General features: G+C 37.4%; 1 protein-coding gene across 1 annotated transcript; it reads left to right on the plus strand.

The window, feature by feature from the left end:
* The first annotated feature begins 24604 nt into the window (after positions 1-24604).
* Positions 24605-26850, plus strand: LOC119568813 (phosphatidylinositol 4-phosphate 3-kinase C2 domain-containing subunit beta-like). Its single transcript, XM_037917250.1, has 3 exons — positions 24605-24609; positions 25071-25350; positions 25968-26850. Exons 1-3 carry the CDS (start codon positions 24605-24607, stop codon positions 26175-26177), a joined length of 495 nt encoding a protein of 164 aa, XP_037773178.1. The 3' UTR covers positions 26178-26850.
* Positions 26851-27471: the final 621 nt, after the last annotated feature.

The following is a 27471-nucleotide window of genomic DNA, read 5'->3' on the forward strand; positions in this document are numbered from 1 at the left end:
TGTGCTGAAGATGAAGGACTAGCTTTGTGTCAGTCATAGAACTGCCTCTCGGAGCCTTGGGTACATATTCTTTCGGTTTTAATTATTTAGCCCACACCCCTCATGTGGCACTGAGGGTAGACCTTTTTCTTCTCCCCATTTTTATTTCATGTTTTCACCATAGACAATACTGATGTTTTTACCCTTAAAAGGGACGATTACGGATCCCTTTTATCCCACTACCTATCTAAATTTTGAATTCTTGGGTTTCCGATCCTGCCTCTCCCTAGACCGCGGCTGTAATGATACTAATACCCCCTCCTCGAATGTTTTGCTGTTAACTCTCGATTCTGATCATCCACCAAGGTCTTACTCAACTTCAGAATACACCCCGTCCCTCTATCCAACATCTTCCACTCATCTCTACTGCACATCTCTCATTGTCTACTCAAAAACAAAAAAAAAAAAAAAAAAAAAAAAAAAAAAAAAAAAAGGGAAAGAAAAATATTACTACGCTTCATTATGATTGTCCCTCCTTCAACCAGCACTAACCTCCCACTACCAACCCATCTTCCTCCCTTCTACTAATTTTTTTACAGTAGCTGCCCTGCCTACCCAGCTCAAATCTGATGTTAGCATTTCTATGTTCAAACTAGGGCCTCACTCTACATGAGGCATACAAGATCGTACCGACAAGTTTTTCTCTCTACCTATTTGAAAACTACTTCAAGCTCCACTCCCTCCTCTTCTCAAGAAGTCTCAGCACTCCCCCAGTATTTCTTCTCCCTTATCCCAGACCAACCTATCTCTACTACCTCTCTCCCCCATCCAAATTCCTCTTCCGCTAATCCAGATACTCCCATCTCCAATTCTCCTGTGCCACACGCCCTCCCCCCCCCCCCCCCCCCCCCCTCCTCACTCTACCTATCACATCAGAAACATTTACTAAACATTCACTCCATCTTCTACCACAATCTCTCCCTACACACCCAACTATTCCTCTGCTCCTCGACCATCTATTCCCTCTTCTCCGCCATATAAAAAAAACTTTGTATTCCTCCGCCCTCCCACCCAACTCCCCCGCCAGAAACTTGAAGACTCCAAAAGTTCCTAAACAGGAATCGAGAGACTGCCACTCCCTCAATCCACCTCTAATCCCTTTTATCTGCTTCTAGATTCAAGTATCTGCCATATCTATCTTTCCTTCCTCCTCAAGTTGTCCCTGCGCCTCTTCTTCCCATCACACCAAAAAAACCCCATACTCTCCCTCCCTGTGCATTGCATATTCCCTTTTCCTTCTCCATTACCTTATTCCCAACTCACCTGACTCTCTAAGTCTAAACAATTGTCCTTCTGTGGATCCATCCTCTCCTGACGTCTTCTTGAGAATTTCATCACCCTCCCCTGTTTCCCTTATTTCTTCTCAAGGATTATTCTCTTACTTCCACAATTATCATTTCTTACCGTATACCCTTTGAACTGTCATAATAGCTCTCTGGCAGTTGCCCATACAGTGCTACTCTCTCTTCAACTTCCTCAGACCACTACTCTGCAATGATCTGATGCCCTATCCTTTGACCACATCCTTTTACAATCTCCACTGTATGCATTTCGCTTCCCCTCTATAACCCATAACACTATATTCTATCTCTACAGCATGTTCTACAACCTTCAACATTTAACACATCTTATCCTATTGTTAACGTCATTTCCACCCTTTTCCTCACAAGGGACTTACCATACTACTGTTTTTATGACCTTTGATGTCTAGCACATTTATTTCTCTAACCAATTAACCACTCATTAAACCATAAACCGTTGTAGGGGGATATATTAGTTCATAAAAATTAGTAAATGTTTTTACTTTTTGTTCATATTATTTATCATCAACCAAAAAAACATACGGGTTGTCAAGGGTCCCCTGTACCCATGTTTGAGACTATGCCACAGATACACTGTTCCCTTTTTAGCCTCGTCTCTCTCACATGCGTATATTCCATAGCAATGAAACGCTGATTAATAGGTCAAAATATTGCATGTGGTTCAATTTGACCTCGAATAAAGTTATAACCTAGTCTAGAGCTGCTATACACATTGAGGATAAAGGTGAGACTCATCATAATCACAAACTTTCTTTACTAAGCATATTATCTAAAATCTGAATATCTATCTTTCTTATGAACAAGCATTTATCTTTTTTGTCATGCTTGGACAATTATACTGACCACAGCCAGACTTGGGTCCTTCTCTTAACAAAAGGTTTACTATGGTCTCCTTTCATAGGTCCTCAGTTCAAAGTAAACCTATAAACAGTGTTACATAAAAAGAAAAAATATATGAAAAAAATATATATATAATCAAACTACTCAATATTTTGCTCATCCAGCCAACATAAAAAGGTAAAAAACGTTGTATGTGAAAGCATAAGAGGCTTTCCCTGAAACGTCAAAGATCATGAGAATGCATGCCTAAGTAGGAGCCAGGAACATTGGAGAATGCAGGAGATATTATATACCTGCGGACTGCTATACAAAAAGGGACGAACACAAAAATAAAAAAAGGGTAAGAAAAAGGTACCATAATAAAAGAAAAAGAAAAGTTTGTACATTCATGCTAGCTGAATACCCTTACAACATTAACAGAGATTGGCTACAACACCTTTGGTTGCACGCATACTAATTACGTTTATTTGGGAGTGCCTTTAATAGTTTTTCTTATCCATGCCTAATTAACATAATAAATAAAAGTAATTAAAAAAATAGACATGCATACCACAAGACCACTAGGAAAAGCTAAATGTCAGTGCAAAGGGTGCATTACCTAGAATTTTAAAGCCTACACTCTCTTGTCTAAGGATTTTTTTCCAGTGCTATCCTGCTTAGATTAGTATCTTATTGAGTCTGAGTAAGTGAAACCTAAAGGACATATGATCCACAAGCTTTCATTATTAATGAAAAAAAAGGATATAATGTCTCTTTAAGTATGATATTTATTTTATACCTTTCAAAGGGGATGTGACCCTCTATGCACTACATGATAAAATAAATTTGCCAGAACGATAAACTCTTGGTCTGAGAAGTTTTTAATAATAACCAAAACATTAACGTGCTGGTGCGGAGGGATAGCTGCCTGAATGGAGCTTATGGGAATGAGTTTTGTCCAAAAATATCATTATTACCTGGGAAGTGAATAGTCCTAATAAGTAACTGTGAAAAAATGGGTGACTTTGCAATTCTAGTGTTACCTAGTCCTCTACATAAGGGTTCAAACAATGTCGCATCAAATGGCTACAAAAGATTAATGCAGAACTTACGTTGTTTCCATCTAGCTCAAATGCTGTTTTCCAAGATCAATGCCTTTATAAGCAATGCTCTACCATCCATAATATTGTCATCAATTATTAAAAGGTAATATAATAATGATAATGCTGATACAAACGATAATATAATGGAGCACTTGATAAACCCTGCTTTTGAATAACAGCAATATTTAAACCATAACTACAAAACACTCATTGACAACATGAAACATGCAACTTCAAATAGACAACACTTTGGTCAAGGACAGAAAGAGAAGAGGAACGCACATAGGGACATGAAAGAGTGCAGAAATGAGAGGAAGAAAGCTGAGACAGACTTGCATCATATGTATGCATCACTGTATAATCATACAGATATGCATTGCACACATAGAGAGCAAAAGAATAATAAGACACTTGTGGAAATAGATGAAGACAATATTAATGTGAAAAACCAAACATGTAAAAATTCACCAATTCGTGAAGCCCATTATGGGATTGTTACCAACAAAGCAATGTGGAAGATTTATCTATATTTAAACATTTAGATACAACAAAAAAAAATTATTATTATTCTCTTTTTAAAAATATCTCACTGGGGGAAAAACCCTGCTGGGTGAATCACAGGTTGTCCTCTATGTCTCATTCTATATAACACAAGAATGTGTCATGCATTTAAAGTTTAACAATCCATCATGCTGGAAAAAGCAAGCTTAACCTTATGACAGCTGGAAGCCATTAATGACTGGTCCATAACAAACAAGGAAAGTGCAAGGAAACCTAGCTACATCTGTCTTTACAAAAAGGGGTTTCAACAAGAGGAACACACACACCGGGGACAAACAAGATTTAAAAACATACCTTAACAAAACATTTCATCATTATGTTTACAAAGGTTATTTTAAAAGCACACAATTAACAATAAGAACTATCTAGCTCTAACTCCTTCACTTCACGACCATCACAATCTCATATGAGAAACTGTTTTCTCTATTCTTCTGCATTAAACATCCAGACTGTTCATCACCTTTCTACCTAATTTAACTCCTTAGCACACAGTGAACACCAAGAATAAAGAAAAAAAAAGAAGAACATTCACAATTATATTTTAGCTACAGGCAAAACAACCCCTATGTCTTCCTGAGCTAAACCTATATCATTACAAACCTTGCTATTGACCCTACTTTGCACTGTCTATGGCAACTGCACTGTCGTAACTCATCTGCCTTCTGTGGACATGTCACAAAAGTTCGAAATACAATACTTCAGTTGCATTCGTTTTCATTAAGAATGATGCAAATGGATATAAAATAAAACAATAATACCTTCTCTTACATATAACCTACATTACTTATATCGTAGACACCATAAGCGATTTCAGAATTACTATAATCATGATCGTTGTTACGACAATCCAAGTTTATATATATATTTATACATGCGTGCATGTGTGCTAACCTCTCTCCGAGCAAGCAGTCAGTTCAAACCGATTTTACGACATAGAAAAGCACTTACATATCACAAGCAATGCAGTAACGTCCCTTTTCTCAAGCTAAAATGAAACAGTTCTTGTAAAGTGCAACTGTCATTTCTGGATAAAAATAAACAGGGCACTAATTAAAATACTATATCTTTTTTTTCTTTTTTTCATTTCTTTTTGAATTTCTTTTTTTAAGAGTTTGGATTATACACTTTCAACAGAGGCAGTGTACAAACATGTGCATAACAGTGGTATTGCAAAAAAATAGAATTAAAATCAGTGAGTAGAATTAATCATTTAAAAAGGATTTGTAATTGTTTTCCCTAAAGTAGCTCTATAGCTAATAACTATGATGCCTATTTTTTTTTTTCATCTCTTACAAAAATACATGTATTCTATCTTACAATATCTGTCGTGCAAGTATCATAGTGGAGCAATTACAGCTAAATATTTTCAATCAGTTTTTCTGTGTAGATGAACATTTGAATCCCAGGAAAAATTACTCTCACTAGAAGTTACATCCATGCAAATTTTGTCACTCCATAGTCTTCGCCCCTCTTCTTTTTTCACTCTCCTCCTTACTTTCTTTTACCCTTATTCCATCACACTCCTCATTCATTACCCTTCTTTCCAACTCTCACTCCATTTCTCACTTTACCATTGCGAAAATCTGCCCTACTGTTGAAAGTTACATTTTATACTGGACTGATAATTCGCTATGTGCAAATTTCATAACATTTTGTGTGTGTGTGTGTGTGGTGTGTGTTGTGTGTGTGTGTGTGTGGTGTGTGTGTACATTGTGTGTTGCGTTATGTGTGTGTGTGTGTCATCTGTGTGTGTGTGTGTGTGTACATCTGGTGTGTGTTTGTGTACATCTGTGGTGTGTGGTGTGTGTTGTGGGACACTGCGTGTAATGTGTGTTGTACATCTGGTGTGTGTGGTGTGTACATCTGGTGTGTGTGGTGTGTGTGTGTGTGGTGTGTGTACATCTGTGTTGTGTGGTGTGGTGTGTGTGTGTGTACACTCTGGGGTGTGTGTGTTGGTGTGTGTACTCTGTGTGTGTGTGTGTGTGTACATCGGTGTGTGTTGTGTGTGTGTTTACATCTGTGTGTGTGTTGTGTTGTGTAACATCTGTGTGTGTGTGTGTACTGTGTGTGTGTTGTGTGTGTGTTGTGTGTGTGTTTAGTTGGGTGTACATCATGTGTATGTATGTGTGTGTTTGTGTGTGTGTTGTGTGTGGTTGTGTGTGTGTGTGTGTGTGTGTGTGGTGGTGTGTGTGGTCTGGTTGTGTGTGATGTGTGTGTACATCTGTGTCGGGGTGTGTGGTTTGTGTGTGGTGTGTGTGGTGTGTGTGTAGTGTGTTTGGTGTGTGTGTGTGTGTGTGTGTGTGTGTGTGTGTGTGTGTGTGTGGTGTGGTGTGGTGTTTGTGTGTGGGTATACAATCTGTGTGTTTGTGTGTGTGTGTATATTGTGTGTGTGTGTGTGTGTGTGTGTATGTAGTGTGTAGTGGGTGTAGTGTGTGTGTGGGTCGTGTGTGTGGTGTTGTACATCTGGTGGTGTGGTTTTGTGCGTGTGGTGTGTACATCTGTGTGTGTAGGTGGTGTGTACAACTGTGTGTGTGCTGTGTATGTGTACACATGTGTGATGTATATTGTTGTGTGTGTGTGTAGTGTGTGGTGTGTGTGTTGTGTGTGTCTGTGTGTGTTGTGTGTGTGTGTGTGTGTATGTAAATCTGTTATTGTGTGTGTCACTGTATGTGTGTTTAAACGTCTGTGTGTGTGTGTGTGTGTGTGTGTGTGTGTGTGTACATCTTTGTGTTGTGTGTGTGTACATCTTGTTGTGTGTGTGTGTGTGTGTGTGTTGTGTGTGTGTGTGTGTGTGCGCGCTGCGTGGTTGCGTGGAGCGTGTGCGTGTGTGGTACATCTGTGTGTGTGTAAAAAACCCTAGAATCCTAAAGTATCAAAAGCTCTAACTACCCTGTTTTATCTAGTACCTGAATGTGAAGGCGTAAGCACTCTATCCTCAGTTTCTATTTATCATGTAGAGGGACTGTTACCTAACCTTGTGCAAGGGACCCTTTATCATCACTAAACGAGGGACTTCAATATTCTTGCCTTGAAAACTGATGCACATTCACCTAATACTATAATCTTTTCACATGTGGTAATGACCTTGAATAAAAAGAGTATGCCTAAAAAAATTACACCTGAGTCACCAAATGATCTTGCAATGAATTCCCTAAAATATATAGTGTCAACAAATAATAATATAGTTCATGAATAAATTAATATTTAATAGGAGCCTTTTACACTGTACACAAGTCATGGCCCCTGAGGTGCTCCGTGACATCTGATTTTTTGTGGCCATATATAAAAATCTACTTTAACAATGAATCTACAAAATGAGGTTTAATTTTTTTTACAGACAATATATATATTTATTATTTTTAAATACCCTATAAATTACTAGGTCCTAAAAACTTTGTCATTCCTTTATCGTTGCCTGATGTGGAATTGCAAGAAAAGTTTAAATATTGTGAATTCCTTTGTGAATATGAACTGGTTATGCATGTAGTAAATTGTTTATTACAAGTAATCAAAGACAACACCAATATTAGACAGACCCAGCCTGGTACTTCTCTTTCGCATAGTCATTTTTGTATATATTAGGATAATAAAATCACTAGCGCGATTATTCCCCATTATCATGCTATCTCACCATATTCATTCATCGTGTGTTTAACCTTTAAAGATTATTTTCTTAATGTAATGAACACTTGCTAACAAACAGTATGAAAGAAAGATATACTTAAATTATTTAATCATATCAAATGATCAAAGCCTGACCCTTCCCTACCTGGCAGTCCTACAATACATTCATGCTTTGTGATGTGTTTTCCAAGTTGCTTGCAAAGTTCCTTTCAGCCACACAAAACAAGTAAGGTAAAAATTCAAGCATGTCCAGAATGCTTCTGTATACGATCATCACACAATTTCACAATTAATGTAAACCACACCGGGCTGTAAGCTACTTTTCATCAAGTCTGTCAATATATGCTCAGCCTTGGGGGCCAGTTGGTCATAATTAATTCAGGAACTAAGCTCTGTGAGCTGGATAGTGTGTCCCAGTGCTGTGTTGCTTTGATGCTCCGGCCTAATGCCACCTCACACTGCTCCTTCCTTTGATCGAGGGCTCGCAAGACGGAGATAGCACTCCCGAGGGTAGACATTCTCGCTGACCTTGTCCTCAACATCCAAACACTAATTTTAGCACCCTCTGTTTTTATTATGTCGTGGGGACAATGCGATAAGTGATCTTGAAAGGTACAGAAATTACATATGTTAAAAGCAAAATTTATCAAAACAAATTAATAGTAATTTCAGTCCACATAATGGATAACCGTAAATGATTAATCATGGTAGGTAGTACCTTGTGGGACCATGATGCAGCTACAACTAAATAACAGGATGGTTTTAAAATGTACTGAATTTGGGGCTTGTGAAAGGCAATGGCTATGGTGTATAGGAAATATTTAAAACGACATAATATAGGAAGTAGTAGCAGTACTATTAATTATTTGGTAGCTCGTATATCACATATTCCTGTGCGTGAAATGTTTGCATTTTCTGCCTTACTTAGGATAACTTTATAATAGATCATCTCTGTTAAATCAAACTTTAAATGGCATCAGTAAAAAAATAAATAAAAGAAATAATGCCTTGATGTCATATACTGGGTATCTGGCCAATTCAAAGTACACAAGATTGTTATACAGTGAAAAAAATGGACAATGGTGTAAAATAGTGTACTGCTCGAAGGGACCTTTTGAGCCGCACTTTGGCTAGCCTCTCCCGTAAAAATAAGAGATAAATCCTATCTGTTTTCCACTTTTCATTCGGTGAGAGGCTTGGCAATCACTCACTGGCTCCATAAGGTCGGGTGTCACGTTTTCTACAACTTTCGTCTTCCTTTTGGTTTTCTTGTGGGGGTGCCTGGTATGAGATAACGTTTGACGTATGGGCGGTTCCTGCCCAGGGCTTTCCATGGACAGTTGCGTGCATGGTGCACCTGATCTGCAGCTTGACCTCTGAGGTACTGTAAACTGACTTGGACCTGACCGTTGCACCTCCCGCACTATTTGGTCCGAAGATGAGAGTGCTTGTCCTCGTATCTGGGAGGAAGATTGATTTTGACCTAACCTTGAGTTGGATTTGATAACATTTTGTGAAAGATATTGGTATAGATAGTGGTGCAGATATTTTACGCAACGGTAACATGGAATTAAACAACTGACTGACTTATTGATAGACAGGTAGATAAACAACTTTAGATACAAATGAAAGACAGATTTTGATAATGAGACAAGCATGCAGACTTGCTAAAATTTCACAGCAACTCATGCATGCTTCATCAATGATGGAGCTGACATAATTTGGCAATTAGAAATTCTTTTTGAAAAGCAGTGGGGTTCAAATCCTAAAATAACTCTCTCCTAAATAAGTACAAACTTTGACAGTAACTTCTATATTTTATCCTCACACAAAATTACTAATAACTTGCATCTCTCATGAACTCTCGTCTCCACAAGAAAAATAAAAATCAAAAGTATTCCCTTTTTGATATGAAATGTTTGTCCTCAGAAATGTTCTTTCATACCTCATTGCTTCACAGCTAGAGAGGTTTTACTAAAAAGGAATATCCTAAGATCTACATCCATACTAAAACAAAGAAAAGCAGAAATACATATGTAAAGGAAAACAAAAATAACAAAGATGAAATGTCAATTCACTTTCTCCTAGACAAAAACAGACCTAATTATCCAACATTTTTTTTGAAAGTACCCTTTACCCGTCACTTCTTAAATGGATATCTGGATCCTCTTTGGTTCCCTTGAGGAAGTGGGTGTGAAGAAATTGTAAATACGCGGTCTGAGTGGGAAATCTCAGGCGCAAGGTCAAACACTGTTTGCCGGAAGAGCTCAATGCCCAGCTTCCTCTGCTTCTGCTTACTTGCTTTCACCTCCGACCTTCCAATCCTGCATGCCCTTACGAGTATGCGAGCACACGAAAGGAAAATGGGTGCTGTTGTTTTCATGACTGATTTAAATTATTATTTGTCCTTATTAAAAAAAAAAAAATTAGACAATAATCTTTTTGCTTTTCTATATATCGAGTGTTGTGAATCATAGTAACCCTGGTGTCATTAACAGTTAGCTATCTCATACACTGTCTATTAATGGCAGGCACATATTATTCAATCTTTTATATCATTTCAGGCAAAACAATTTCTTTAAAATCTGGATTTATCAAATGTACCCATTTGGTTGGGTATTGCCTAGTTTTTCTTTAGTCCATTTGCAAGTAGTAAATGAAACATCCTAGTATAACTGACAAAATATTTCCCAAAAGCTCCTCTTTACCTGTGTATTCTACCGAGGGAAGACAAGGCACAGCTTCTGATTGGAACTCCTGGAAAATTTCCTCTTATGAACGGAATATATATGTCGTGCTCTCTCTGTTTCTCTCGGTCAACTTGCAAGATGTATACATAGTACTTGTTGGGTTGTAGCGCTTTTGGTACTGTAGAGCGTACCATGCTATCTTGTGCATCTGTGCTGCCGTGCTGCCCTGATAATCATTTGATGAAAAAGCAATGTATAACAACTGACTATTATCTGCATCAGAAATTAAAGAATTACACAATATTCCTGCTTCACAAACTAAATACTTTTCTCTACTTTTATGCAACAACTCACGTATAAGTTCGAGATGAAGGAGAGGAGAAGATCATCTGAGTGGTCCCCTGTAAGCCTCAGCTGTGCAAGATGTAATGAAGAATTCACCTAGCAACCAAAAAAGAAAAAAAAAAAAAGAAAGACATTTACTAGCTTTACCGTCTTAGGTGTTATAAAATGTTTTTGTATTTGCTTAATTTGCTTTTTTTTCATTTATTACAAAAGCTTTATCACTTCTCAATGACAGTAATATATAGTTCCTATATATAATGCCATCCAAATTAATCAAATTGGAGGAATGCAGTGAAGGAACACATACAAAGGAAAAGCAGATGTCTCTACAACACATTTTCCCATAAATTGTAAGACCAAAACATGTAATACTCTCATCTACCTGTTGAACCATGACTTAAGAGACTCCTGGATCATGCGTGAGAACATTGCTCCAGCCTCGTCATTGGTCCCTTGTCCTGCGAGTGCACGCTGGACGTATGTCATGCATCCCATGTTTACTCCCGGAATACCAGAAGAGGCCATCTAATCCCAGAATAAAGCTTCTTACTTTTTCTCATATTGGATATCTTTATAAGCAATTCCCACCTTGGATAAATTATCCCCTGGAGACAATGTTCGAACAATATTTATAAATAGTAAAAATAATCCATAAATATGGTGTAACTTTGCGTGATTATATATAGATTACCTACCAACTACCAGTGGCACTAGTGGCACAGGTATCACTGGTTAACAATTTCTTTCCTTAGCCATATCAAACCCCCACCATTCCTTTGCTCATTGTTGGTTTGGGGAGTCTACGAGATGGGGATTGAGGTCTAATGGTGGGGATCGTCCTGCCTTTGCCTCAGCCCTCACCTCACTAATTCGCTTGTCCTTTTCCTCCTTTTCCTTTTCGTTCCTCTTCTTCCCTTGTTCTGTTCACTTATTCTAATCATTAACTCATGCCCTTTTTCACCACAAAACTTTATCATAATGCTCACTTAACTCCCTTACCCTTTTTCACTTACCTCTATTAATTTCAATCCTGGGATGGGTGATTTGGGTGGGACACAAAAATTTTTGGGGTGACTTTTTTCTATCAATTTTTAATCCTTATTTTTTTATTACATTGGAGATAATAGTTCTATATATGATATTCACTTATAAATAAAAAAGGAGCTGATAGTACTTACTGCTGTTTACTTTATTGCCAAATAATGGTATAAACAGCAATGCAACAAAGCAACTACAAATACATCATTTCTCACAATCAAATTACAAGAGCAAAAAAGATACAGCAGAGGTGGCCATTGTTTCCTGATAATGTTAAAGGCACGGCGCAGAGGTCAACAATCCCTGGAACTTGTCTGAGGCTTCTCCTCCACCATTGATGACATAGGGCCATGTCCTGATGTCAGCACAAAGCGGAAAAAAACAACCCCCCCCTTTTTTTTTTTGTCTGACATCAGACATGAGCCTATGTCATCATGGTGGATAGAGCCCTCAGCCAAGTTCCAGGGCTTGTGACCTCTGCTGCCGTTGCCTTTAACATTATTCAGCACATGGCCACCTCTTGCTGTATCTTTTTGCTCTGTAAGTGTGATTGGAGAAATGAATGCTATTTTGTAGTTAGGCTTTGTTGCATTTGCTTTTTATACCATTTATGGCAATAATAGTAACAGCATAAGTACTATCAGCTCCTTTTTTTATTTATTAAGAATATCATATATAGACCTATTTATCTCAATTAATAAAAAAATAAGACTTAAAATTGAATAGAAAACGATCACCCCATCACCCAAATCACCCCATCCCAGGATTTGAACTTACTAGAGGTAGTGAAAGGGTAAGGATTTAAGTGGCATTGATATAAAGTTTTGTGGTGAAAAGGGCACTGAGTTAATGATTAGATAGTGAACAGAACAGGACGAAGAAGAACAAAGGAAAGGAGGAAAGACCAAGCGCATTAGGTTGAGGTGAGGGCTGAGGTCCAAGGCAGGACGATCCCCTAATTAGACTCAACCCCCAATCTCTTTAGCTCCCAACAACATGAGCAAAGAATGGTGGGGTTTGATATGGAGTAAGGAAAGAATTGTTAACCATGATACCTGTGCCACTAGTGCCAACTGTAGTTTTGTATTAACTATATATATAGTCAAGAAAGTCTATCACCATATTATGGCTTTTTTTACTATTTATAAATACTTTGTTTAGAAATTGTCTCCAGGGGATAATTTACCAAGGTTTGGAATTGCTATATTAACACTATCCATAATTGAGAAAAAAGTAAGAAGCTTTTATTCCTGTGATTAAGGCCTCTTCTGGTCTTACGGGAGTAACATGGGATGCAGTGACATCGTTTCAGCGGGCAAATCCTCCGTACAAGACCATGCCGAGGCCTGTGAGCATGTTCCTCACGCATGAGCCATGAGTCTCTTGAAGTCATGTTCACACAGGTTAGAATGAGAGAATATTTACATGTTTTGGCTTATACTTTCTGTGGGAAAATTGTTTGTAGAGACATCTGCTTTCTTTCTTATTTTGTCCTTCACTGCATTCTCCAATTTGGATCATTTGGATGGCGTATAATATAGGACTATATATTACTGTCATTGAGGAAGTGATAAAGCTTTTGTAATAAGAAAAAAAAGCAAATTAGCAAATAACGAAAACATTTATATAACCTAATGACGGTAAGCTATAAATGTCTTTTTTTTTTTTTCTTTTTTGTTGCTAGGTGAACTCTTCATTCACTAATCTTGCACATCTGAGGTTACAGGGGACCACTCAGATGGATCTTCTCCTCTCCTTCATTCCTCTAACTTATTACGTGAGTTTTTGTTGGCATAAAAGCTAGAGAAAGTTATTTAGTTTTTGAACAGATATTGTGGAATTCTTTATTCTCTATGCAGTAATAGTCCCGTTGTTATCATTTGCTTTTGTCTAAATGATTTACAGGGCACCCAGATGGCGATCCGCATGGTACGGCTCTCATTACCAAAAGCGCTACACCCCCAACAAGTACTATGTTACTCATTGCACGTTGAACCCGATGAAGAACCAGAGAGAGCGACTTATCTATTCCGTTCATACAGAGAATTTTCAGAGTTTCCATCAGAAGCTGTGCCTTTGTCTTCCCTCTGGCTAGAATTACACAGGTAAAGAGGAGCTTTGGGAATATTTTTCAGTTATACAGGATGTTCAATACTACTTGAAAATGGACTAAAGAAACTATGCAATACCCACACATGGGTACATTTGATAAATCCCGATTTTTTAAGAAATTGTTTGCTGAAAATTGATATAAAAGTTGAACATACTTTGCCTTGCCCTTAATCACAGTGTATAAGATCGATACTGTTAATGACACCAGGGTTACTATGATTTACAACTCTGATATCTTAGAAAAGCAGAAAGATTATTTGTCTCATTTAATAAGGCAAATAATAATTTAAATCATCATTTGAAACAACAGCACCCTTTCCTTCTGTGCTCAGCCTACCGAAAGGGCGTGCAGATTGAATGTCGGAGGTGAGCAGTAGCAGAGAAGAGGAAGCTGGAGATTGAGCTCTTCCTGGCACCCTTGTTTGACCTTGCGCCTGATTTCCCACCTCAGACCTCGTATACACGTTCTTCCCCCAATCCTCAGGACCAGAAGAGGATACAGATATCCATTTAAGAAGCTGAAGGTAGGTACTTTTCAAAAATTGTGGGATAATTAGGTCTGTTTTGCTAGAGAAGTGAATTTACATTTTTCTTCTTTGTTAATTTTTTGTTTCTTTTTTAAATAATCTATTTATGCTTTTCTCTTGTTCTTTTATATTGCATGTAGGATTTAGGATATTCCTTTTAGTAAAACCTCTCTAGCTTGTGAGCATGATGTATGAAGACAATTTCTGAGACACAAACATTTCCCTATTCAAAAGGGAATACTTTTTGATTTTTTTATTTTCTTGTGTGAGACAGCGTGTCATGAGAGTGCAAGTTTATTAGTATTTGTTGTTTGGAGGATAAACTATAGAAGTTTTACTTCGTCAAAGTTTGTTAACTTAATTTAGGAGAGAGTTATTTTAGGATTTGAACCCCACTGCTTTTCACAAGATTTTTAATTTGCACATATGTCAGCTCCATTCATTGATGAAGTAATTGCATGAGTTCCTGTTGGAATTTTAGCAGTCTGCCTGCTGTCTCATTTTATCAAAATCTTGTTCTTTCTTTGTATCTAAAGTTTCATGTTTATCTACCTGTCCTATCAATAGTCAGTCATTCTGTTTAATTCCATGTACATTTGGTACATCTGCACCCACTATCTATACAATATCTTTCACAAAGTATCAAATCCACTCAAGGTTTGAGTCACAATCAAGCTTTCCTTTCCCAAGATACGAGACAAAAGCATCTCATCTTCGGCACCAATAGTGCTGGGCATGTGCAAGGTCGTCAAGTCAGTGTACAGTACCTAGAGGTCACTGCGATCATGGTGTCACCATGCACGCAACCGTCCCTGACCAGACCCTGGGCAGAACCTTCCCCATACGGCAGACTTTATCTCCTGCCAGACCCCCACAAGAAAACCAAAAGGAAGACGAAAGTTTAAGAAAACGTGTCACCCGACCTTCATGGAGCCAGGGAGTGCTCCAGCCTCTCCGCTGAATAAAGTGGAACAGGATATGTTTATCTTTATTTTTACTGGAGTAGGCTAGCCAAATGTGCGGCTCAAAATTCCCTAGTAGCATAATCACTATTTTTTACCCCATGTCCCTTTTTTACTGTATAACCATCTTGTGTACTTTTAATGCATTAACCAGGATATTTGCCATAAGTTGTCGATTTATTTTTATTATTTTTTTTTACTGATGCCATTTTAAAAGTTTGGATTTTAACAGAGATGTACTATTATAAATTTTATCCATATTAAGGCAGAAAATGCCAACTTTCACTCACAGTAATATTGTGGATATAGAGCTACCAACATAATAATAGTCCTGCTACTTATCTTCCTATATTTATGTATTTTTTACTACTTTCCTTACCCCATTAGCCCATTGCCTTTCACAAGTTCACCACAATATTTCAGTACTATTTTTACAACCATCCCTGTTTTATAGTTGTATCTGATCATGGTCCCCCATTGGTACTGACCAACCATGATCATCAGTTATCGGTTATCCATTATGTTGGACTTGAATACTTATTTAATTTTGTTTGATAAATTTTGCTTTGACTATTATTCTGTACCTTTTCAGATCACTTACCGCATGTCCCAATACAGCATAAAACAGAGGTGCTAGAAATTAGTGTTTGGAGTGAGGACAAGTTCAGCGAGAATGTCTACCTCGGAGTTTTGCTATCTCCGCTTGCTGCCCTCGATCTAAGGAGGATCAGTGTGAGTGGCCTTAGCCTGGAGCATCAACGCAACACAGCACTTTGGACACACTATCCAGCCACAGAGCTTAAGTCCTTGAATAATTATGACAAACTGGCCCCCAGGCTGAGCATTATATTGACATACTGTGATGAAGTATCTTTACAGCCCGTTATGTGGTTTAACATTATTGTGAATGTGTGATATGTAACATAAAGCATTTATGACATTGCGTTGAATTTTTTCCTTTCCTTTTTTTGTGTGGCTGAAAGGAACTTTGAAGCAATTTGGAACACATGCACAATGCTGAATTTATTGTACGACTTTCCAGGTATGGGAAGGATCAGTGCTTTTGATCATTTGATATTGATTATATAATATTATCGTATTTCTTTCCTTCTTCATACTGTTGGGTAGCAAGTGTGGCATTACATCTCAAAATAACTTTTTAAAGGTAACACACGATGATGATATGTGAGATTTCATGATAATGGTACTTAATCGCTATTGATTTTTTATATCCTAATGATATACAACATGACTATGCGAAAGAGAAAGGTACCAGGCGGTGTCTAATCTTGGGTGTTGTCTTTGATACTTTGTAATTAACAATTTACTCCATGCAATAACATGTTTCCATGATTCACCAGGAATTCACCATATTTAAACTTTTCTTGCAATTCCACATCAGGCAACGATAAATGAATGACAAGTTTTTAGACCTAGTCATTTATAGTGTAGAATAATAATAAATATCTATGATTTTTTCTGTAAAATAAATTAAACTCATTTTTGTAGATTCATTCTGTTAAAGTAGATTTTTATATATGTCCATATTCAATGTCCCGAGCACCTCAGGGTTCCATGACGTTGTGGTATACGTGTAAAGGCTCCTATGTCAATATTAATTTTCATGAACTATTATTTATTATTTGTTTGACATTTTTATAAAACTATATAGTTTTAGGGAACTTTCATTGCAAGATCAGTCTGAGTAATCATGTAATTTTTTTTTAGGCCTACTCTTTTTATTCAAGGATGCATTACTCACATGGAAAGATTATAGTATTAGGTGAATGTGCTCAGTTTTTCAAGGCAAGAAATTGCTAGTCCCCTCAGTTTGGGATGATAAAGGGTCCCTTGCACAAGGTTGGAACAGTCCCCCTACAATGATAATAAAACTGTGATATAGTGCTTTACGCCTTCACATTCAGGTACTAGATAAAACAGGGTAGTTAGAGCTTATGAAACTTTAGGATTCTAGGGAATTTTACACACACACAGATGTACACACACGCACAACGCACACGCACACACGCGCGCGCACACCACACACACACACACACACACACACACACACACACAACACACACCACACACACAGATTACACACAAACACACACACAGATGTACACACACACACACACACGATGTACACACACACCACACAGATGACACACATACACACACACACACCACACACACACACCACACACGACACACACGACACACACCACACACACCACACACACACACCCCACACAGATGTACACACACACACACACACAGATGTACACACCACACACACACACACACACACCCACACACACCACACCCCACACATTGTACACACTCACACACACACACACACACACACACACACACACACCCACACACACACACACACACACACACACATACACAGATGTACACACACACAGATGTACACACACACATCACACAGATGTAACACACAACACCACAGATGTACACACACCCACACACACACACACACCCAACACCACACACACACACACACACACACCCCCACACCACACACCCACACACCACACGATGTACACACACACACCCACACACACACACACAACACACACACACACACACACACACACACACACACACACACACACACACACACAGATGTACACACACACACACACACGATGTACACACACACACACACACACAGATGTACATCACACACACACACACACAGATGTACACACACACACACACACACACACAGATGTACACACACACACCACACACACAGATTTACACACACACACACACACACGATTGTACACAACCACCATACACACAGATGTACACCACCACACACACACACACCCAGATGTACACACACACACACACACACACCAATGTACACACACACCCACACACACACACCATACACACACACACACAACACACACACACACACAAAATGTCTGAAATTGCACATCGCTTGAATTATCAGTCATACTAACAGGAACTTTCATCACCGTCGGGCAGATTGTTTCGCATTGTATAGTGAAATGTGAGTGCGAGTTGGAAAGAGGGTAATGAATGATGAGTTGATGGAATAAGAAGTAAAAGAAAGTGGGAGGAAGTGAAAGAAGAGGTAAGACTTGAGTGCAGAAATTGCATGGGATTTAACTTCCTAGTGAGAGTCATTTTTCCTGGATAAATGTTCATCTACACAGAAATCTGATTGAAAATATTTTAGCTGGTACTTTCTCACTATGATACTTGCACGACAGATATTGTAATAGATCGGCATCACCATGTATTTATTTGTAAGAGATGAAATATAAATATGCTAATCATATGTATTAGCTATAGAGATACTTTAGGGAAACAAATTACAAATTTCCTTTAAATTGATTTCTTCTAACTCACTGCTTTATTTCTATTTTTTGCAATACACTGTTAGCAACATTGGTTAGTACACTGCACTCTGGGAAATGTGTATAATCCAACTCTTAAAAAAATAAGAAAAAAAGAAATTAAAAACAGAAAAAAGTATAATATCATTTTTAATTAGTGCCCTGTTTTATTTTATCTAGAATGAACAGTGTTGCACTTTTAAAGACTTGTTTCATTTTAGCCTTGAGAAAAGGAAGACGGCAATTGCTTGGTTGATAATCAGTGCTTTTCTCATGTCTGGTAAAATCTGTTTGAAACCGACGTCTTGCTCGAGAGTGTACACCATGCACGCATTAATAAAATATATATAACTTGATGTTGTAACAATAATCATTGATATTCGTATATCTGAATCTGCTTATATGTGTCCGATAAAAGTAATGTAGGTTATATTGTAACAGAAGGTATTATTGTTTATTTTATATCCATTTGCATCATCTTAATGAACCGAAGTGCAACTGTAAAGTCGTGTCTTTCTACTTTTTGTGACATGTCACAGAGAGACGAGTTTTACTGCAGGCATGACAGAGACAGTGACAAAGTAGGTGTCCCATAGCCAGGTTTTGGTATGATAGGTTTAGCCAGGAGACTGAGGGTTGTTTTTGCATGTAGCTAAAATATAAATGTGAATTTTTTTTTTCTTTTTTTTTCTTTTATTTCTTGGTTGTTCCCTTGTGCTAAGGGAGTTTTAAATTATTGCTAGAAAGGTGATGAAATAGTCTGGATGTTTAAGCAGAAAACCAGTTTTTCTATCATATGATGATTGTGATGGTCTTGAAGTGAAGGATTTGAGCTAGATATTTCTTATTGTACTTGTGTGCTTTTAAAATACCTTTTGTAAACAAATGATGAAATGTTTTGTTAAGTATGTTTTTAATCATGTTTGTCCCAAGGTGTGTGTGTTCCTCTTGTTGAAACCCCTTTTTTGTAAAGACAGATGTAGCTAGGAGTTCTTGCACATTCTTTGTTTGTTATGGTACCATATCCTTACTGGCTTCCAGCTTCATAAGTGTTAAGCCTTGCTTTTTCCAGCAATGATGATTTTACAACTTTAATGCATGACCTATTATTGTGTATTATAGATGAGACATTAGAGACACCTGTGGGCTTCACCAGCAGGGTTTTTCCCCCAGTGAGATATTTTTTAAAAAGAGAATGCTATAATTTTTTTTTGTTGTATCTAAATGTTTAATATTATATAAATATGCCCCACTTGGCTTTGGTTTGTACAATCCCATATTGCCTTCATGAATTGGTGTAATTTACATGTTTGGGTTTTTCACATTAATATTGTCTTCATCTATTTCCACAAGTGTCTTTTATTATTCTTTTGGCTCTCTAATTTTCATGCATATCTTGTTTTGTCTACATGTGCTTGCCATACATATGATGCAAGTCTGTTCTCGCTTTTTCCTTCTCATTTTCTGCACTTCTTCATGTCCCCTCTGTGCTTCCTCTTCTCTTCCGCCTTGACCAAATTGTGGGGTATATCTTTAAGTTGCATGTTCATGTTTTTCACTTAGTTTTTTGTATTATTTTTAAATATTTCTGTTAACAAAAGCAGGTTTATCAGTGCTCCCATTCTATGTATCTGTTTTATCAGCATATCATTATTATATTACCTTTTAATAATTGATGACATATTATGGATGTATAGCATTGCTTATAAAGGCATTGTATCTTGGCCAACGTCCTTTGAGCTGAGATGGTGACAACGTAAGTTCTGCATAATCTTTTTGTCAGCACATTTTGGATTCGACATTGTTTGTACCCTATGTAGAGCTAGGTCCACTAGAATTGCAAATTACCCCCCTATTTGTTTCACAGTACTTTTTTAGGACTATTCACTGTCCCATGTATAATGATTTTTTGGACAACTCCAGTCACATAAGCTCAATTTCAGGCCGCTATCCCTTCCACCAGCACTTTAAGTTTTTGGTTATTATAAAACTCTCCAGACCAGAGTTTATCAGTTTTGGTCAATTTATTTTATCATGTAGTGCTAGAGGGTCACAATCCCTTGAAAGTATAATCATAATTCTACTTAAAGATAACATTATATCCCTTATTTTATAGAATTAATGAAGCGTGTCATATGTCCTTTAGTTTCATCTACTCAGACTCAATAATTATACTATCTAAGCCGACTATCACTGAAAAAATCCTTAGACAAGAGATTAGGCCTTAATCTATGTTATGCATCCTTTTGCACTGAATTTAGCTTTTCCTAGCTGTTCTTGTGTATGCCATGCTATTTTTTTATTTCTTTTATTTATTATGTAATTACGGCATGGATAAGAAACCTATTAAATGCACTCCCAAATAACCTATTAAGTATTGCTGCAACCAAGGTTTGTTTTTTTGTAATGTTGTAAGGTATCAGCTAGCATGAAATGGTACAAACTTTTCTTTTTTCTTTATTATGTTATCTTTTTTTCATTACCTTTATTTTTGTGTTTCGTTCCTTTTTTTGTATAGGCTTCCGCAGAGTATTATAATATTCACTCCCTGCATTCCTCAATGTTCCTTGGCTTAATTAGTTTGCATCATTATCATGATCTTGACGTTTCGGATGACTAAGCTCTTATGCTTTCACATACAATTTTTACACTTTTTTATGTTGCTGCATGAGCAACATATTAGTATTTTATTTATATATATATTTTTTTGTCATTATTATTTTTTTCTTTTATGTAAACCTGTTATACGGTTTTACTTTGGAACTGGAGGACCTATAAAGGAAGACCATAGATCACCTTTTTGTTAAGAGAGACCAAGTCTGGCTGGTCCAGTATATGGCCCAAGCATGCAAATACTAAATGCTTGTTCATAAGAAAGTATATATATTTCAAGATTTTATATAATATGCTTATGTATAAAGTTTGTATTTAGCTGAGTCCCCTCCTTTATCCTCATGTTTATAGCAGCTCTATGACTAGTTTATACACTATTAATTCGAGGTCAAAATTTTGAACCACATGCAATATTTTGACCTATTAATCCACGTTTCATGCTATGGAATTATAAAGCATTAGAGAGACGAGCGAAAAAGGGAACAGTGGTATCTGGGGCATCTCAACATTTGTTCACAGGGCCCTTGACACCCTCGTATGTTTTTTTGTGTTTGATGATAAAATATAGACACAAGTACAAACTTACTATTTTTATGACCTAATATATCCCCTACAAATGGGTTTATGGTTAATGAGTGGTTATGGTTAGAAGAAATAATGTGCTAGACATCAAAGGTCAAAACAGTATGGTAAAGTCCCTTGTGAGGAAAAGGGTGGAAATGAGTTTAACACTCAGGATAATTGTGTTTAAAGTTAAGGTTGTAGCATGCTGTTAGGATAGATATATTAAGTTTATGGTTATAGAGGGGAAGCGAATGCAATAATTGGAGATTTTGTAAGGCTGTGGTCAAAGGGATATTGCAATCAGATCATTGCATAGATGTTCTAGAAGTTGAAGAGAGAGTAGCCTGTATGGGACAACTGCCAGAGGAGCTATTATGACAGGCAAATGGTAATACGGTAAGAAATGATAATTGTGGAATAAGAGATAATCCTGGATAATGAAAGAAATAAAGGGAACAGGGAGGGTGATGAAATACAGAAGAATGTCAGTAGGGAGGGATCCCACGAGGACATTTTCTGACTTTACGAGATTCAGGTTAGTTGGCGAAGTAGGTATGGAGACGGAAAAGGGAATGGGCAATGCACAGGAGGGGAGAGGATGGGGTGTTTTTTGGGTGAGTGGAAGAAGAGTCGGGGCAACTTGGGAGGAAGATAGATATTGGCAGATACGTTTGATCTAGAGGCAGTAAAGGGATTAGAGGTGATGATGTCGTGGACAGTTCTCTCGCAGTCCATGTTTATGAACCTTTGATGTCTTCAAGTTCCTGGAGGGAGTGGGTGTGTTGAGGTCTGAGGCAACAAAGTTTTTTTTTTATATGGTGGAAAGAGGGGAATAGATGTCTGGAGGAGCAGCAGGAATAGTTGGGTGTAGGAGAGATTGGGTAGAAATTGAGTGGAATGTTTTAGATTGTCTATTGATAGGTAGAGTGAGAGGGTGAGGGGTGGCACATTCGAAGTGGAGATGGGAGTATCTGGATTTAGCTGGAAGAGGAATTTGACTTGGGGAGAGGTAGTAGTAGATAGTTGTTCTGGGATAGGGTAAGAAATACTGGGGAGATGCTGAGACTTCTTGAGAGATGGGAGGGGAGTGGAGCAAGTAGTTTTTTCAATCGGTAGAGAGAAAAACCTCGTCGTAATGCTTCTTTGTCTGGCCTCATTGTAGAGTGAGGCTCTAGTTTGAACGAGATTGCTACCTCAGATTTTGGCTGTAGGCAGGCCAGCTCCTGTAAAATATTAGTAGAAAGGGAGGAAGATGGTGGTATGGTGGGAGGTAGTGCTGTTGGAAGGATGACAATAATGTGGAAGTAGTAAGTAATATCTTTTTTTTTTTTTTTTTTTTTTTTTTTTTTTTTTTTTTTTTGAGTAGAAATAAAAAGAGTATTTGCATAGAAAGGATGGAGTGCAAGATGTTTGGGATAGAGGAAGGGTGTAATTCTGAGGTTGAGTAATGACCTGGGTGGATGATTCAGAATCGATAGAGTTTGAACAGCAAACAGTCGAGGAGGGGGTTATTAGTATCAGTTACAGCCGCTGGTCTAGGGAGAGGCAGGGATCGGGAAACCAATGAATTCAAATTTAGATAGGCTAGTTGATAAAGGGCAATCCTTAATGTCCTTTTAAGGGTAAAACACATTATTGTCCTATGGTGAACATGAATAAATGGGGAGAAAAAAGTCTACCCCTCAGGTCCACATGAGGGGTGTGGGCTGAATAATTTACCGGAAAAATATTACCCAAGGCCTCCGAGAGGCAGTTCATGACTGACACAAAGCTAGTTCCTTCATCATTTCGCACGCCTTCTCCCACCTTATGAAATGACGAAGAAGGGGATGATGACGAAGAGAAGGAAATAAAAAGGGAGAATAAAAAAGGACCCCAATGTAAACGACGAGCCGGGATTGGGGGTTTCCCAAGCAAAGAAACACTGAATATTAAACAGTTTGTAAAAAGGTAAGGTATGCTTCGTTGTAAGTAATACTTTTTAAAAGTTTTCCAAAAGCGGCCTTAAAAAAAACCCCCCCAACAAGTACTATTTTAAATCTTGAAAGTTGACCGAGAGAACCAGAGAGAGCGACTATCTTTCCCGTTCATACAGAAAATTTTTTCAGAGTTCCATCAAAACGTGCCTTGTCTTCCCTCTGGCTAGAATACACAGGTAAAGAGGAGCTTTGGGAATATTTTGTCAGTTATACAGGATGTTCATACTACTTGCAAATGGACTAAAGAAACTATGCAATACCCACAAATGGGTACATTTGATAAATCCAGATTTTAAGAAATTGTTTTGCCTGAAATGATATAAAAAGATTGAAAATATGTGCCTGCCATTAATAGACAGTGTATGAAGATAGATAAATGTTAATGACACCAGGGTTACTATGATTTACAACTCTGATATATTAGAAAAGCAAAAGATTATTTGTCTCATCTTAATAAGGCAAATAATAATTTAAATCAGTCATTTGAAACAACAGCACCCATTTCCTTCTTGTGCTCAGCATACCGAAGGGCGTGCAGATTGGAAGGTCGGAGGTGAAGGCAGTAGCAGAGAAGAGGAAGCTGGAGATTGAGCTCTTCCTGGCAACCTTGTTTGGACCTTGCGCCTGAGATTTCCCACTCAGACCTCGTATACACTTTCTTCCACCCACTCCTCGGGGACCAAGAGGATACAGATATCCATTTAAGAAGCTGAAGGGTAAAGGTACTTTCAAAAATTGTGGGATAATTAGGTCTGTTTTGTCTAGAGAAAGTGAATTTACATTTCATTCTTTGTTATTTTTTGTTTTCTTTTAAATATGTATTTATGCTTTTCTCTTGTTCTTTTATTATTGATGTAGATTTAGGATTTTCCCTTTTTTAGTAAAACCTCTCTAGCTGTGAAGCAATGAGGTATGAAGACATTTCTGAGACAAAACATTTCATATTAAAAAAGGAATACTTTTGATTTTTTATTTTCTTGTGTGAGACAGAGTTCATGAGAGATGCAAGTTATTAGTAATTTTTTTTGTGAGGATAAACTATAGAAGTTACTTGTCAAAGTTTGTACTTATTTAGGAGAGAGTTATTTTAGGATTTGAACCCCACTGCTTTTCAAAAGAATTTTTAATTTGCACATATGTCAGCTCCATTCATTGATGAAGCATTGCATGAGTTGCTGTTGGAAATTTTAGCAGTCTGCCTGCTTGTCTCATTTATCAAAATCTTGTCTTTCATTTGTATCTAAAGTTTCTGTTTATCTACCTGTCTATCAATAGTCAGTCAATTCTGTTTAATTCCATGTACCTTGGTAATATCTGCACCCACTTATCTATACAATATCTTTCACAAAATGTTATCAAATCCAACTCAAGGTTAGAGTCAAATCAATCTTCCTTTCCCGATACGAGGACAAGCATCTCATCTTCGGCACCAAATAGTGCTGGGCAGGTGCAAGGTCAGGTCAAAGTCAGTGTACAGTACCTCAGAGGTCAGCTGCAGATCATGGTGCACCATGCACGCAACCTGTCCCTGACACGCCCTGGGCAGAACCGTCCCCATACGTCAACTTTATCTCCTGCCAGACCCCCACAAGAAAACCAAAGGAAGACGAAAGTTGTAAAGAAAACGTGTCACCCGACCTTCATGGAGCCAGTGAGTGATGCCAGCCTCTCCCTGAATTAAAAGTGGAACAGATATGATTTATCTCTTATTTTTACGGGAGTAGGCTAGCCAAATGTGCGGCTCAAAAGTCCCTTAGTAGCAGTATCACTATTTTACACCCATGTCCATTTTTTTACTGTATAACCATCTTGTGTACTTTTGAATGGCCATTAACCAGGATATTGCCATCAAGTTCATTTATTTTTTTTTTATTTTTTTACTGATGCCATTTTAAAAGTTTGATTTTAACAGAGATGTATCTATTATAAATTTTATCCATATTAAGGCAGAAAATGCAAACATTTCACTCACAGTAATATTGTAATATAAGAGCTACCAAACATAATAATAGTACTGCTACTTACTTCCTATATGTATGTAGTTTTAACTATTTCCTTACATCCCATAGCCATTGCCTTTCACAAGTCACCAATATTTCAGTACTATTTTACAACCATCCCTGTTATTATAGTTGTAGCTGATCATGGTCCCACCATGTACTACCTACCATGATCATCATTACGGTTATCCATTATGTTGGACTTGAATACTTATTAATTTGTTTGATAAATTTTGCTTTTACATATTTAATTTCTGTACCTTTTCAGATCACTTACCGCATGTCCCAAGACATCATAAAACAGAGGGTGCTAGAAATTAGTGTTTGGAGTGAGGACAAGTTCAGCGAGAATGTCTACCTCGGGAGTTGCTATCTCCGTCTTGCTGCCCTCGATCTAAAGGAGGAGCAGTGTGAGTGGCTTAGCCTGGAGCATCAACGCAACACAGCACTTGGACACACTATCCAGCACAGAGCTTAGTCCTTGAATAATTATGACAAACTGGCCCCCAAATGCTGAGCATTATATTGACAGACTTTGATGAAAAGTAGCTTTACAGCCCGGTGTGGTTTACATTTATTGTGATGTGTGATGATGTAACAGAAGGCATTTATGACATTGCTTGAATTTTTTCCTTCCTTTTTTTGTGTGGCTGAAAGGAACTTTGAAGCAATTTGGAAACACATCACAAATGCATGAATTTATTGTAGGACTTCCAGGTATGGGAAGGTCAGTGCTTTGATCATTTGATATTGATTATAATAATGTAAGTATTATCTTTCTTCTTCATACTGTTTGTTAGCAAGTGTGCATTACATCTCAGAAATAACTTTTAAAGGTAAACACACGATGAATGAATATGGTGAGATTTCATGATAATGGGAATTAATCGGCTAGTGATTTTATATCCTAATATATACAACAATGACTATGCGAAAGAGAAAGGTACCAGGCGGTGTCTAATATTGGTGTTTGTCTTTGATTACTTTGTAATATAACAACTTTACTACATGCATAACCATGTTCATATTCACAAGGAATTCACAATATTTAAACTTTTCTTGCAATTCCACATCAGGCAAAGATAAAGGAATGACAAAGTTTTTAGACCTAGTAATTTATAGTGTATAAAATAATAAATATATATATTTTTTCTGTAAAAATAAATTAACCTCATTTTGTAGATTCATTCTGTTAAAGTAGATTTTTATATATGTCCAATAAATTCAGATGTCCCGGAGCACCTCAGGGGTCCATGACTTTGTGTATACAGTGTAAAAGGCTCCTATGTCAATATTAATTTATCATGAACTATTATTATTATTTGTTTGACACTATATATTTTTAGGGAACTTCATTGCAAGATCAGTCTGAGTAATCAGTGTAATTTTTTTAGGCATACTCTTTTTATTCAAGGATTCATTACCACATGTGAAAGATTATAGTATTAGGTGAATGTGCATCAGTTTTTCAAGGCAAGAATATTGCTAGTCCCTCAGTTTAGTGATGATAAAGGGTCCCTTGCACAAGGTTAGGTAACAGTCCCTCTACATGATAAATAGAAACTGAGGATAGAGTGCTTACGCCTTCACATTCAGGTACTAGATAAAACAGGGTAGTTAGAGCTTATGAAACTTTAGGATTCTAGGGAATTTTACACACACACAGATGTACAAAACACGCCCCCGCCCACCCCCACACCCACACCCCCGCCCACACACACACACACACACACACACAAACACACACACACACAAACACACACACACACAAA

This window comes from Penaeus monodon, unplaced genomic scaffold (genome assembly GCF_015228065.2).
Source record: "Penaeus monodon isolate SGIC_2016 unplaced genomic scaffold, NSTDA_Pmon_1 PmonScaffold_1093, whole genome shotgun sequence".
NCBI lineage: Eukaryota > Metazoa > Arthropoda > Malacostraca > Decapoda > Penaeidae > Penaeus > Penaeus monodon.